The sequence below is a fragment of the Trachurus trachurus genome (assembly GCF_905171665.1).
Source record: "Trachurus trachurus genome assembly, chromosome: 6".
Classification (NCBI taxonomy): Eukaryota; Metazoa; Chordata; class Actinopteri; order Carangiformes; family Carangidae; genus Trachurus; species Trachurus trachurus.
Genome location: NC_139897.1, coordinates 36,138,922 through 36,154,877, shown reverse-complemented (window position 1 = coordinate 36,154,877; position 15,956 = coordinate 36,138,922). Strand labels below are relative to the sequence as shown.

The 15,956-nt window shown below is 44.0% G+C and overlaps 1 protein-coding gene across 1 annotated transcript in view; it reads left to right on the top strand.

Annotated features, from left to right (window-relative positions):
• Positions 1-13,617, top strand: part of LOC310987981 (sodium channel protein type 4 subunit alpha B-like) — a 47,207-nt gene extending 33,590 nt beyond the window's left edge. Inside the window, exons 18-32 of the mRNA XM_083974450.1 lie at positions 4,240-4,447; positions 4,591-4,724; positions 4,817-4,859; positions 5,841-5,995; positions 6,096-6,269; positions 6,968-7,087; positions 7,403-7,687; positions 7,791-7,844; positions 7,949-8,090; positions 8,262-8,359; positions 8,952-9,222; positions 10,144-10,735; positions 12,243-12,387; positions 12,469-12,537; positions 13,375-13,617. Of these exons, the coding sequence (XP_083830576.1) occupies positions 4,240-4,447; positions 4,591-4,724; positions 4,817-4,859; positions 5,841-5,995; positions 6,096-6,269; positions 6,968-7,087; positions 7,403-7,687; positions 7,791-7,844; positions 7,949-8,090; positions 8,262-8,359; positions 8,952-9,222; positions 10,144-10,735; positions 12,243-12,387; positions 12,469-12,537; positions 13,375-13,518 (2,634 nt within the window). The 3' untranslated portion in view covers positions 13,519-13,617. The remainder of the gene's footprint in view (positions 1-4,239; positions 4,448-4,590; positions 4,725-4,816; positions 4,860-5,840; positions 5,996-6,095; positions 6,270-6,967; positions 7,088-7,402; positions 7,688-7,790; positions 7,845-7,948; positions 8,091-8,261; positions 8,360-8,951; positions 9,223-10,143; positions 10,736-12,242; positions 12,388-12,468; positions 12,538-13,374) is intronic.
• Positions 13,618-15,956: the final 2,339 nt, after the last annotated feature.

Here is a 15,956-nt window from a genome sequence, read left to right as displayed (position 1 = left end):
ATCAAATGCATAATAAAAGATTTATCAGCCTTAATAAGACATTGTTCTCGCTTTAGATCCAGTACCTGCAAAAAGCATAGTTAACTGTTAACAAGTGCATAGTTAACTTATAATAGATGAGCAATAAAGTATATATTAATGTTAATAAATCAAACAAAAAAAACATTAAGGCATGACAAAGACATCATGGTTGGGCTAGATTGATACTCATGAAGATTTTATTAATGTTCTTAAGCATCAACAAACAGTTAACAAGTTTCTTATAAGTTATTATAAATCTCTTATAGTCTGCTATTAACTCATTGAGTGCCGCGCTCCTTTCCAAAGTTTTAGTCAAGTGTACCGGCAATTTAGACCATTTTTGACTTTTTATGTAGAGCCACAGTGTATTCTATATTATTGCCACCAACACATACTGTGGCTCAATTGAAAGGTTTACCTTAATGCTTCAAATGACCACAAACCGTTTGTTTCTACGTGCCTCTGTTCCTGAGAAAAGTCAAGCTAAACATGGCTGGGTTTCACCAAAATCCCTCCTTTTTTTCTAGAAAAGGAGATAGAGCGTCTTTTATGAAAGGTGCTCTGTTTGTGTCTGTCGCTCTTCTGACACTCGCATTTCTGGATCAAAGGGCTCGTATAAGATAAATATATACAACAGTTGTTGTTCTATTCACAAAACCACCATCGGGGGCGGGGGGGGCGCCACTAAACAACAATAACACAGGCGCACCGTGCCGTGTCACAGCTTCTCCCCGCGGAGCGTGAGGGTCAGTCGGCCACCGCGGCTCGGGAAGACCGGTCCCGCCGGTGGTCGCGGTCCTTCTGTGGTACGGGTCGGTGATGCCGGTCTGCTTTGGCCCAGAGACCATCAGATTTTACCGCGGGAGGACTTTGGGGAGGACACGGTGTTGCTCCAGCTGAAGACCGGGCGGACTGTCGGCTGAGAGCTTCCTGGTTCAGCTCCGAGCAGCTGGAGCAGCTGGAGCAGCAGCGCGGGTGAGAGCAGAGCAGCTGCTGCATCTGCGCTGCATCTGCATGCAGAACTCCGTTTGCAGAAGCTGAGTTATGATAAAAACTTCCAGATCATGAGCTGTCATGTGACTTTGATCGTCATCTATTTCAGTTCTCCTCGTCGTAGAGTCCCCAAATTTACATATAATGTGTATTAAAGTGTCTATTTTCATAATTTAAAAAAAAAGCAAAAAACGTAAAATTACGTTGTTGGCACTCAACGCATGGGAACGAAAAACGAGAAATTACGTGGTTGGCACTCAATGAGTTAACTATATTATAATGAGACTATTAATACTTGTAAGCACTTATAAGAGACTTATTACCTAGCAACATGGGTCTAAATAGACCCGAGTGAGTTTTTTTGTGCTATATCTTTGCGAAAAATTTATTTCATCATATAGAATTCCAGGTATTCCTCAATTAACTTGTTTTTGATCATAATACATCCTTATTTTATTTTTTACTTTTTCACTTTTTTAATAAAAACACATTTTGTATCACTACCCCTCTAATGCGCAACATGGGTCTAAAATGACCCACATTCATTTCCAATGTGATTTCATGCTGAGTGATAGTTTCTTTGCTGTAACTTTTGAAATCTATCTATTTTATGATTGAATGTTCCAAGTATTATTTAATATGTTGTTTTTTATTAGTGGGGTCATTATTTCCATTTTTCATTTCTTACTTGTGAACAAAAATGAACAAAAATGTCTCTGTGAGTGGACCAGTTGAAAAAAACAAGTATAGCAAGAATACTTTAATTTTAGCATTTCCTCACTATCTATACCAACAACAGACCATTTTTTCCTTGATTACAATAATGACTAGTCATTACTTGTCCTTTTCCCCCCATTAATAGCTCTGTTGACATATTCTACTGTGGTCAACAGCTAGCCATAGTTTATTCTATCTGAGTAGGCTATTTCAATGTTATATCTTTGAAATCACTGCACAGTATTTATCATTTTCTTCAATCAATCAATCAATCAATCAATCAATCAATCAATCAATCAATCAATCAATCAATCAATCAATCAATCAATCAATCAATCAATCAATCAATCAATCAATCAATCAAACACTTTATTTGTCCCCAAGGGGCAATTTAAAAAGGCATAAAGAGCAGCATTAGGACAAACAAGACATCAGACAACATAGAAACATTCACAAAGTGCTTCAGTTAAAAAATTCTAGCAGCTGTCAATTTCAAAGTGCTCTGTGCATCATGTTAAAGTGCTATGTGCATTCAGTCTGGCGGGGGCTGGGCAAAGTTGTTGAGACAGGGAGGGGTCATTGTTCATAAGTTGGACTGCTGTGGGAACAAAGGTGGCCCTCCTCCTTTGTGTCCTGCAGCGCGGACAACGCAGTCTGCGTCCCGATGGGAGCCACTCGAACACAGAATGTAATGTGTGTGAGGAATCGTGTAGGATCCTGTGAGCGGTGCGGAGTGTTTGCTGGTCACAAAAGGCAGACAAAGCTCTAACAGGATGTCCAATGATTTTAGAGCAGACTTTGGTGATGCTGAGTAAGCGTGTCCGGTCTTGCAGGCTGATTGAGTGAAACCATGAGATGAATGAGAATGTAAGTACGCTCTCAATGAAGGAGTGGTAGAAGGTCAGGAGAATATCTTTGTTCACATCAAACGATCTCAGCTTCCTGAGCAGGTATTGTCTCTGGTGGCACTTCTTGATGATCTCCTCGGTGTTGGAGGAAAACCTTAGAAGGCCGTCGAATGCCTAAATATTCTTTTTTAAGCACATATAATCATATTTACTTGTTTTACAATTATTCCAATTTACCTAAAGAAACATTTGATGACTCATTAAAGATAACTGTGCATAATTGATAAGGTTTTAGTTACCTTGAATAAGTATACATTACTTGTCATAAAGGGAAATACCTTAATATTAGCAAGTTAGCTAACTGTTAACATGATGACATGTTCTAGCTGGTGTCAACAATAGAATAATATTCTATTGTTGTCACCAGCTAGAACATGTCAACAGTTACCCAGCTAGCTAGCTGGTGACATGTTCTACTGTAGTTAACTAATACAGTATAATGTAGAAATGTCAACAGCTAGCTAGCTAACTGGTCCACTCTCTGAGACTTTTTGTCTATTTGTTCATAAAATAAGAAAGTAAAAATGGAAATAACACCCTGCACTAATTAAAAACAAGATATTCAAATGATACTTGGAGGATTCAATCATAAAATATATAGATTTTAAAAGATACCACAAAGAAACACTCACCCAGCATGAATTCACATGGAAAATGAATGCGGGTCATTTTAGACCCATGTTGCGCATTAGAGGGGGTGTGCATATGTTGTGCATCAAAGGGTTAACTAACGCTTATTACACAGACCTTAAGATTAATAAAGGCATAACAAAGACATAATGATTGGGCTAGTTGAGTCAATATATGTGTTTGTAATTTTATTATGAACAATTATAAGATACTCATAAGGATTTTATTAATGTTCATAAGCATCAACAAACAGTTAACTAAGTTTATTATAAGTTATTATAAATCTCTTATAGTCTTCTATTAACTGTATTATAATGAGTCTATTAATACATATATAGTCTTATAAATGCATAATAATGTTAATAAGCATCTTGTAATCAATAAGGGCCTTATTACCTATTAACTAATGCTTATTACAAGGACCTTAATATAAAGCGTTACCGATACTTGTGAGCACCCGTAGTCATGCTTAATCTGGGTCTTTCTTGTGTGTGCAGCTGTATGTCTATGGCCGGTGCGTGTGCAATAGCGTAGTCAGTGTCCAATCATGTAACCATGTTCAGTCTGGGTAAAGTAATCATATCTAGTCTGAGCGTGTGTAATTGTATGTTTTTATAACTCAATGAATCATGTCCAATCCTCCTGCAATCATGTAAATCTACTTATTTTGTTATCTATCGGTCCTCTGTCTTTATAGACCTTTTATGTCAACTGTTGTCTTGTTTGGGGACTACAGATGAAATTTAGCAGCAGTGCTAAGTCCAGTGTATTTACAGTGAGTACTCATGTACTCAGTGTCCATTAATATGCACTGTCCCGTCTAAATAAACAAATAAATAAATCCGCCCTAAAGCGGTTGATGGCCTGTTGCCCCAGATAGTCTCCTACGTATCTGGACAGAGGTCACTTTCATACGAGCAGCGTCAGTTCACCGTTCCTGGTTCTGATCCGGTCCCTGATCTCCCTCCAGGTCTTGAACCTGTTCCTGTCGTTGCTGCTGAGCTCCGTCGCTGGGGGTCGTTTGTCAGCTCCAACAGAAGGACACAACAACTTGTCCAGAGCCGTGAATCAGATCAGAGGGTGTGCTGCTCGGACCAGGACCTGGGTCCTGGAGGATGTCGTGACTCTGTTTGGACAGAAAGAAAACCATGGCAACCGGGACCGGGGACATGAGACAGGTAGGTCTGTAGGTTCAGGTAGGTCTGTAGGTTCAGGTAGGTCTGTAGGTCTGTAGGTCTGTAGGTTCAGGTAGGTCTGTAGGTCTGTAGGTTCAGGTAGGTCTGTAGGTCTGTAGGTTCAGGCTGTCCTGTGTCTCTACCAGATGTTTGTGTTGATTGTTCTGGTTCCTTCCTGTCAGACGTCGACCTGGGCTTGACCTCTGTGACCTCAGACCAGCCGGGGTCAGAGGTCAAGGTCAACACACCTGAATGTGAAGACGACGACAAAAAGCAACAAGTAAAAAACATTTATCAGCACATATGACATCATACATAAACAACAACAAACAGACATCAACAAACATGTTATTTGTTTGTTTCTGTTTGCAGGACGGAGACAAAGGAAACACACCTGAAGACTGCTGCTGCCAGAGTACGAGCACACACACACACACACACACACACACACACACACACACACACACACACACACACACACACACACACACACACACACACACACACACACACACACACACACACACACACACACACACACACACATTCTAAGGGACTGAGTGTGTGTTTAGTTTAGTTTAATAAGTTTATTTGTATCAGAGACAATGAACAAAATAACATTAGTCTGAAAATGAGAGGAGATGCTTTGTACTGGATTTATCTTGCTAGCTACTTTCCATCCGTCGTCCCTGGTCAGGTGAGTAAGAACAGTAAAAAGATAAAGATTGTCAACTTACATAATAAAACAAACATCCATACATGTGCATGTACACACCTATACACACGTCACAAACACTCAGGTATAAAACATATCTCAAACAGAAGGAAATAGGAACATACAGTTATTAAAATACTACTTCATACTTTGAGAAAGTTTAAAATAATTTAGGCTTGAACCTGACAAGACTGATTCCTTAGAATCCGGTTTTTGACTTCACATGAAAAAACGTTGAAGTCTTTACAGAGTTTCAGATGAGTTGGGAGATTGTTCCATGAGTTGACAGATTTAAAAGAGGAAGCAGACTGAGCAAGGGCAGAGCTACGTTTGGAAATGTCTGATCTTGACGATAGCGTGTTCAGAACGGAGCTTGACAAAGATTTTCATTGAGAGAGGAGCAACATTATGGGTAATTTTGTAAACTAAACGGACATCAGAATACGTCATTAAATTATCAAAGCTAAGCGTGTAATATTTGCTTTCTGTCTAAGATTTTCAGGCTTGTTTGAGAAGAGACCTTGTAGCAACCAACCTGGTTGACAGATGCACCTGAGACCAACAAACAATAATTAAAATGAGACAGAATCATGTTCGAGGCTTCAACTGTTAATGAGTTCCTGATGTTTCTAAAGATCCATCAATTATATTACAATGTGTGGCTCATTTTCTTCGTGTCAGGTTGTTACCGTTGCTGTCGGTTCCTGGATGTAGACACGTCCCGGGGCTCAGGGAGGGTCTGGTCTAACTTCAGGAGAACGTGTTTCACCATTGTGGAACATACATCCTTTGAAGCCTTCATCATCTTCATCATCATCCTCAGCAGTGCAGCTCTGGTGAACACACTCCTCATTAAATCCTATTATTAGTTATTGATTAGTTAGTAAATAGTCATCACATCAGATCACTGAGCTGTGTGTGTGTGTGTGTGTACAGGCCTTCGAGGACATCCACCTGCAGCAGCGGCCCGTCCTGCAGACGGTGCTGGTCCAGGCCGACCGGGTCTTCACCTTCCTGTTCCTGGTGGAGATGCTGCTGAAGTGGAGCGGCTACGGACTCAGGAAGTATTTCACCAACGTCTGGTGCTGGATCGACTTCCTCATCTTGGCTGTAAGACCCTGATCAATGACTCTGATTATACCACCACTCTGACATCCCACCATTTAGACATCCCACCATTCCCACATCCCACCGTTTTGACATCCCACCATTTAGACATCCCATCATTCCGACATCCCAGCACTCCAACATCCCACCATTTAGACATATCACCATTCCGACATCCCAGCACTCCAACATCCCACCATTTAGACATATCACCATTCCGACATCCCACCACTCCAACATCCCACCATTTAGGATAGGATAGGATAGGTTTTATTTGTCATTCTTATGCGTCACATAAAAACGAAATTATGTTTCACACATCCACCATTCGAGATCATGATCAGTGCATTAATTTCAACAATAAATAAGTAAAACATGTATAATGTTTAGACATCCCACCATTTAGACATCCCACCATTTTGACATCCCACCATTCCGACATCCCACCACTCCAACATCCCACCATTTAGACATCCCACCATTTAGACATACCAACATGTAGACATCCCACCATTTAGACATCCCACCATTCCGACATCCCACCATGGCTGATCAGTGACTCTGACTATTGGCTGTTAGACCCTGATCAATGACTCTGACTCTGGGTTCAGAGGGTCTGCTGACTAGACTGGGGCTAACCCAGTTTGATGAGTGTGTCAATAGTTGAATGATAGTTGAGTGAGGTATGATGTCATCACCAGATGTCTCTGATGTCATTGACCGTGGACGTGCTGGGAGGCTCAGTGGGGCTGATGCTGATGCTGAGGCCGCTGAGGGCCCTGAGGGCCCTGAGGGGCCTGTCTCGCTCCCACGGCCTGAGGGTAAGACACACCTGTTTCTTGCATTAGTCTCAGAACTGAAGAAGCCTCTTGGATGAGGGGTGAAACGTCTTCAAACAAGAGAAGAAGTCCAGTTGCTTTTTTACTAAAACTCCACAAGAACGACAAAAGTTACGCACTACAGTGTTAATAGGTACTTACCTTTTGGGGCCCCAATAGTCACGGGGCCCCAAGCAGGTGCTTAGTTGGCTTATGCCTTGCTTATGCTTATGCCTCACCTGGTGTCTCTGTCCTGTCTGTCCTCCTCCTGATCACCTGTCTCACCCTCTCTGTCTCTGTGTCCCCTGTCTGTCCCAGACGGTGCTGCGGACCGTGGTCGTGTCCTTGCCGTCCCTGGCCGACATGCTGCTGGTGTCGCTGACCGTGTGGTTGATGTTCAGCGTGATGGGGGTGAATCTGTTTGCGGGGAAGTTCAGATTCTGTTTCAACGAGACGTCGGAGGAGTTTTTCTTCAGCGAGGACGTGAACAACAGGACTGAATGTTTCCTACTGAAAGAGGCCAACTACTCTGAAGTCAGATGGAAGAACTCCAGGTTACACTACGACAACGTGGGAGCTGCGTTCCTGACGCTGCTGCACGTGGTCAGTCTGAGTGACATCACACAGGAGTGTAAACAAACACAAGTGAGGTAGCTCATTGCAGTGAACACATCTTTGTGTGTGTGTGTGTGTTTGTTTTTGTCAGGCGACGTTCAGCCTCTGGCACGATGTCATGCTTTCAGCAGTGGACACCCAAAAGGTTGGTCGGCGCACACACTAGTTTCATGTGTTTCACTGATTTCACTCACACAGCTGCTCCTACTAAACTAGTGTGTGTGTGTGTGTGTGTGTGTGTGTGTGTAGGTGGAGGACCAGCCTGTGTACGAGGCCAACCTGTACATGTACATGTATTTCATCCTCTTCATCATCATCGGCGGCTTCTTCACCTTCAACTTCTTCATCAGAGTCTTCATCGACACGCTGCACAAACTGAGACAGAAGATAGGTGTCTGCAGAGAGAGAGGATGTGTGTGTGTGTGTGTGTGTGTGTGTGTGTGTGTGTGTGTGTGTGTGTGTGTGTGTGTGTGTGTGTGTGTGTGTGTGTTGGGGTTAGGGTAACCATGAAAACAGGTGTGAACAGGTGTGTCATGTCTCTGCTCTGCTCTTTACTTTGGAGGGAAACATCTGTGGATGACGGAGGAGCAGCGCTACTTCTCCCTCGCCGTGAGGAGACGCTTTTACAGGACGACGCGTCCGTCTGCACCGCGACCTCAGGTGTGTTACTGACTTCCTGTCCAGGACTGACTTCCTGGAGGACAGGTGTGTTACTGACTTCCTGTCCAGGACTGACTTCCTGGAGACAGGTGTGTTACTGACTTCCTGTCCTCCAGGACTGACTTCCTGGAGGACAGGTGTGTTACTGACTTCCTGTCCAGGACTGACTTCCTGGAGACAGGTGTGTTACTGACTTCCTGTCCTCCAGGACTGACTTCCTGGAGGACAGGTGTGTTACTGACTTCCTGTCCAGGACTGACTTCCTGGAGGACAGGTGTGTTACTGACAAGGCGTCATGCAACCAAAACATTGGAGGTGAACTGTGCAATAGGAAAAATCTTTGGGGTGGATGCCCTCAAATCACTTATTTTGGGCACTAACTAGTGCTGGGGACCGAAAAGTTGGTAAACTGAGTTTTTTTTATTTTTTAATAGGTACCTACCTTTTGGGGCCCCAATAGTCACGGGGCCCCAAGCAGGTGCTGAGTTGACTTATGCCTTGATCCGGCTCTGGAGACTCACCCCGTGTCTCTGTCCTGTCTGTCTGTCCTCTTCCTGTCTGTCTGTCCTCTTCCTGTCTATCTGTCCTCCAGAATGCCTGCCGTGCTCTGCTGTTCGACCTGGTCACCAAACAGGCGTTCGAGGTCTTCATGGTGGTGGTCATCTGCCTGAACGTGTTGTCCCTGACGATAGAGACGTACGATGACAGCGAACACATGTTGATGGTTCTCCACTGGATGCACTTCACCTTCATCCTCATCTTCCTCACTGAGGTCATCGTCAAGCTCATCGCATTCGGACGCCACTTCTTCTCCGACGGCATCAACATCCTGGACTTCGTGGTCATTGTCCTTTCCATCTTTGGTTAGTGGGCCATGTGGTGATGTCATTGACCTGTCTGATGATGTCATGGGCCATGTGGTCAAAGTCAAAGTCAAAGTGTCTTTATTTGTCCCAAAAAGGGAAAATTGATTTGCAGCCAGGAAGATCCACACATTCAAACACACACACAAATAGACAACACCAAATAACATGTAACATGTAACATATAACATATCATGGGCAGATTAAAAGGACCTACTGCAAGATAAAATATGGTTAACAAGTGCCAATAATGTACACTGTACAAACAAATAAATAATAAACAGCAAAGGGTCTAAAGTGCAAATGCAACAGGTTACAACAGCAGTGAACAGTCTGTATACATACAGTACATACGATTAATTATCTACTGTTTAGCAACTGAATGGCCGTGGGGACAAAGGAAACCTTAAATCAGGCACCTTCCACCGACGGCCTGAGGGCAACAATACACACTCAGACTGGAGGGGGTGATCTACACACTCCAGAATCAAGGAAGACTTCCTGAGAACTTGCCTGCTGTACATATCACTAAGCTGCATTTGACTCCTCGCTGTAACCTTACTGGCCACTTTAACAAGGTTGGCGAGCCTGTTTTTATTGGCCAGAGTCAGGTTTCCATACCAGGCAACCACACAGAACATAAGAACAGATTCAATGAAGCTTCTATAAAAGAGGGTCATCATCTCAGAACAGACATTAAAAGAATACATTTTTCTCAGAAAATAGTGCCGTTGCTGTACTTTCTTTGTTGTGGAGGCAACGTGAGCGTCAAAACACAATTTATTGTCAACGACCACTCCCAAATATGTATAACTGTCCACCAGCTCAATCTCTGCACCTTTAATGCTGGTTAGTGCAGGACAAGGTGGTGATGTCATTGACCTGTCTGATGATGAATATGCCCCTCCCCCTCTTTTTCAGGTCTGTTCGTGTCTGAGTTGTTGGATAAATATTTCGTCTCGTCCAGCTTCTTCGCCGTCCTCAGATTGGTCCGTCTGAGTCGCGTCCTCCCCGTGGTCTCGTGGCTCGTGGCCTTTGTGATGTCACTTCCTGCCCTCTTCAACATCTGCTGCCTCCTCCTCATCCTCATCTTCACCTTCTCCACCTTCGGCATGTTGAGCTTCGCCTACGTGAAGAAGGAAGTCCTGATCAACGACTGGTTTAATTTTGAGACGTTTAGCAGCAGCGTGATGTGTCTGATCTCCATGACGACGGTGACGGGGTGGGGGGGTCTGCTGAGCACCATGACGACCACGCCCCCCGACTGTGACCCGGACCTGGAGAACCCCGGACTGCCGGTCGGCGGCGACTGCGGCAGCCCGGTCCTCGCCGTGGTCTTCTTCACCTCCTACGTGGTCGTGGTCGTCCTGCTGCTCGTCCACATGTACACCGCCGTCGTCATGGAGACCTTCAACATGGACGACGCCCAGAGTCTGAGCGACGGCGACCTGCAGATGTTTTATACAACATGGAAGGAGTTTGACCCCGATGCCTCAGAGGTCATACCGTACAGGTGAGTCTGACCCAGGTGTAGAACCAGAACCACAACCACAACCAGATCTAGACTCCTCTTGTCCTCATGGCTGGGTCAAACTTTTAACTTTCAGTGGTCTCTAGTGGTCTCTAGTGGTCTCTGATGGTCTCTAATGGTCTCTAGTGGTCTCTAATGGTCTCTAATGGTCTCTGATGGTCTCTAGTGGTCTCTAATGGTCTCTAGTGGTCTCTAGTGGTTTATAATGGTCTCTAGTGGTTTCTAGTGGTCTCTAGTGGTTTCTAATGGTCTCTAGTGGTCTCTAATGGTCTCTGATGGTCTCTAGTGGTCTCTAGTGGTTTCTAGTGGTCTCTAGTGGTCTCTAATGGTCTCTAGTGGTCTCTGATGGTCTCTAGTGGTTTCTAGTGGTCTCTAGTGGTCTCTAGTGGTTTCTAATGGTCTCTAGTGGTCTCTAGTGGTTTCTAATGGTCTCTAGTGGTCTCTAATGGTCTCTGATGGTCTCTAGTGGTCTCTAATGGTCTCTGATGGTCTCTAGTGGTTTCTAATGGTCTCTTATAGTCTCTAATGGTCTCTGATTGATTGATTGATTGATTGATTGATTGATTGATTGATTGATTGAGATCTTTACTGACAACAGACAAATGTTTACAAAAGAAAACATACATCGACACAACTGCTGCCAAAGGGATAAAAACACAAAAAAGCGTTCAGCTTATTTCCATTGTAGTCCCTCGAATGGTCTCTAATGGTCTCTAATGGTCTCCGATGGTCTCCGATGGTCTCTAATGGTCTCCGATGGTCTCTGATGGTCTCTGATGGTCTCCGATGGTCTCCAATGGTCTCTAATGGTCTCTAATGGTCTCTAATGGTCTCCAATGGTCTCCGATGGTCTCTGATGGTCTCTAATGGTCTCTGATGGTCTCTGATGGTCTCTATTGGTCTCTAATGGTCTCTATTGGTCTCTAATTGTCTCCAATGGTCTCCAATGGTCTCTAATGGTCTCTAATGGTCTCTGATGGTCTCTATTGGTCTCCAATGGTCTCTAATGGTCTCCACTGGTCTCTGATGGTCTCTAATGGTCTCTAATGGTCTCCACTGGTCTCTAATGGTCTCTAATGGTCTCTGATGGTCTCTAATGGTCTCTTATGGTCTCTAATGGTCTCTGATGGTCTCTATTGGTCTCTAATTGTCTCCAATGGTCTCTAATGGTCTCTAATGGTCTCTAATGGTCTCTACTGGTCTCCAATGGTCTCTAATGGTCTCCACTGGTCTCCACTGGTCTCTAATGGTCTCTAATGGTCTCCACTGGTCTCTAATGGTCTCTAATGGTCTCTGATGGTCTCTAATGGTCTCTTATGGTCTCTAATGGTCTCTGATGGTCTCTATTGGTCTCTAATTGTCTCCAATGGTCTCTAATGGTCTCTAATGGTCTCTAATGGTCTCTACTGGTCTCCAATGGTCTCTAATGGTCTCCACTGGTCTCCACTGGTCTCTGATGGTCTCTAATGGTCTCCGTTGGGTTCTGCAGTCAGCTGTCGGACTTCTGCGACGCTCTGGAGGAACCTCTGAAGGTTCTGAAGTCAAACACCATCAGACGGATCAACAGGGATCAGTCTCTGCTTCCTGGAGACAAGATCCACTGGACTGATGTGTTGCAGGCCCTCGCTGCACAGGTAGCCCGCTTTTTAACTCTTATTTTTTATTTATTCCTTTATTTTTTATTTCGTTTTTTCATTGTAATTATCTGTTTGCAGGTGATGGGGGATTCGGTACAGATGGACGCCCTCAAAGACAGAATGAAAGAAAAGTTCAACTCATCCAAGGTTCTGTTCTGTTCTCTTCTATCCTAGGCTGCACTCACACTACTGATGTTTCAACAAATCATACAGTCATTTTAAAGCAGAGTTTATTTTTAAAAGGTGAGACTGAGTATGTTGTTAAGATTAAGATTAAGATTAAGATATACTTTATTAGTCCTTCACAGGAAACTCGTCTTGGGCACAAGTGCTGACACAGCTGCATCTAAAACCACACATGCATCTAGCGAGCCCTTGGTACTCATACACCTGCACATCCACATGTACACATAGTGTACGCACACATCCACATACTCGCAGAGAGCATAATTACACATGGTGTACACATACACGTCCATATACACACGGAGTACATATGTGATGAGTACATATATGTGATGACTCTCAATCACAGTTCTGTTACTTTATCGTGGACCAAGAATATGGAATTTATTACCTGCACATTTTTTTGATTTATCTTTACAACAATTTAGGACTCAAAGCACGTGAGTCTCTCCTGCTAACCAGTCAATACTTTCCACATGGTCTGCCTATCTGGGATTACTTTATATTTTTTATCATATGTTTATCAAGCTTTGTATTGCATTGTACAATGTTAAATCATGTTAAACCATGTTTGTATTTATTATGTATGAACGACTTTTGTACCTCACAAATGTAGCTATGCTCATTAGCTTAGAACTGTAGTCGGAGAATGCCGCCCTACAAGCCCCTGGAGGGTTTTTTTTGGCATTTCAACCTTCACATTGTTTTGGATTTTATATGTTATATCTTTTTTTAACTTTGATATGTGAAAATAAACAAACAAACAAACAAACAAACAATGACCATGGTTTTCTGCAGGCGGCCCAGGAGCCAATCAGCAGCAGCCTGCGGGGGAAGCAGCAGGAAGTGGCGGCCACAGTGATCCAGAGAGCGTTCAGGAAACACCGCGCTGAACCGGCAGCTGGCGCTTCAGGTGGGCAAGGCCACCCTCACCAAGACTGACCTCCCCTCTGTTCCCATGACGACGCCTCCTCCCTCTCTACATGGTGGGACTGAGCCAAGACCAGTTCCTGAACCACAGAGGACTCGAACCAAGAACCTGAAATCACTTTTTACTCATGATGTGTTTCCATCATTAACCTCATATTATTCCCTGTGGTTTTTAAACTGAACCTCAGTCCAAATACTTATTAACCTACATTATAAGCTAACCCGCTAACCCATTAGCTAACAGCTAACCCATTAGTTAAAGGGATAGTTCAACATTTAGTCAAATTGGCCCATTGCCATAACCCCTATAGTCATAGCAGTAGCTTCGTTACCTTTAATTGTCTCATGGGATTTCTTGGTTTCCCTCATCAAACTCATCAAATACACAATCCAACAACTCCACAACGCTCTGGTGGACAAGTTGTGAGCTGCACATTCACCACGCTATGAGATAATAACACAACGTTACCACACAGAGTTGTTTTAGAGGGAAATTCATGTAAAACCACTGATGCACGTTACCTTCAGGGACAGTTTTTCATCAAACAGTCTCTGCATTTCCCTCTAAAACAAAGAAGTCTCTGGTAAGAGTTTGATGAGGGAAACCAAGAAATCCCATAATGAGCCTCTGTAGCGTAGCTCTGAGCAGCTCACGGCTCTGCTCCGCCGTTCTAAAAATAGCTTGCACTGCTATGACTATAGGGATTATGGCAATGGGCCAATTTGACTAAATGTTGAACTATCCCTTTAACAGCTAACCCACTAAGAACAGTGTCCTGCAGAGACACACACTGGGTCTCATTCATGAAACGTGAGCAGCACGGATTTGTGTGTAAACCCTGAGCAGCGCAAATTTATGTGGATTTCCGCATTCATCAATCTTTTAGTAGTGCTGATTTTTTCGTAGCTACTCACAAAATCTACACCTGCTCCGGACTGTTTGTAGCGCTTGTGTAAATGTAGGAATCTGTAGCGTAGCCAGGTAGGGGGCGTGTGGGGCGGGCGCCCCAGGCCCAGGTTCACCATAGGCCCACTGACAAGGGGGTTCTTGAGGACCGATTGCTAGAACCACAGCAAATATGTTTGCTTTGCTACTGTCAATTGAACCCGTCGCAGTACCCCTTGCAGCCCCCCTCTTCTTCGCTCTTTTCCTCCGTGCACTGTTTGTGTTTGTGTGCACTGTGCAGGCCTTTACAGTCTATGGTGCAGGCTCATACAGCACCGCAAAGCACTTTGCTCATCAAGCTAGAGTTGTAACGGGCCTACCCGCGGTCGTTGAAGTGCAGACCCGACACGGACCGATACGCTGATTATTGGGCCGAGCCCGGCAAAAAAAAAGAAAAAAAAGGAGAATAAGCCAGATGGCAGCCCGGCCCTGGCCTGACCGAGTCATTACGAACCCGGCTCGAACCAGCACGTCGGGTTGGGCTGTTTATTTAATTGACAGACACTATCATTTCGCTCTGTGCACGTCCTCACACATAGAGATAGACTCATAGGAGCTCAGCTTCACGACTGAGACACGAATAGCGTATTTCCTCAAATAATAGCCGGCATTATTCAATTAATAGCTGGGTCTCACGGATGTTCAGTCAGGGGAGGCATTTGAGGCAGTGCCTCACCTACTGTCAGGAATAATTAAATTATTTAGTTAATGTAAGGTTTAATTATTTTTTTTATTTCAGATAACTTTACCACAGGTTTAAATGTGTCAGCATTTGGTGATTTTCTCTGTTAACCTCCGGTCAGAAACCACTGTACGGTGTGTGTGTGGCTGACGCTACGTTACCTCATTGCGTAACTCTACTATGTGAGCGGCACGTACATTCACGTTGCTTTCGTGAATTGTAAACAAACAGACGCCCCCTCGGTTTTAGCGTCCAGCAGTTTAGCGGCTAATTCAAAAGCAGTGATGGATACCTGTACCGGAGAGGATCAACAACGTTTTTTTAAACTTCATTTGAGGAATAAACGGCAGCTTTTACCTGACGGGAGACCGACACCTGAGCTATGGCAGCTAACAGCTAACAGGTTTTACCTACTTTTCTCTCTCTCCCTCCCTCCCTCTCTTCTTTACACACACACAGCCCAGGTTGTCTGTCATATCTGTTGTAAACCTTGTAATAACAGCTTGTTGAGTACAGTTAACACTATTGTTGCTTTGGTTTGAGTATGGATTAATTGTTAACGGTTTGTTGTGTAATGTGAGCGGTGGTTCAATATCGCGATCCTGTTATTGATGAGTTGGATTTTAATAACAGCTGATAACTGTGTAGATGGCGTGGATTGTGATGAGAAGGTGTTGCACACATTTTAAGACTTATCTGTGCAAAACGTGTTTGTTGTGACTTTCTTGCGTGATGAGCTGATTTGCTGACTGTGAAGACTGAGGGGAGGGGACAGCATTGCACTGTCGGACCTGGGTTTCTGCTCCGTGTCCGGAGACGGAC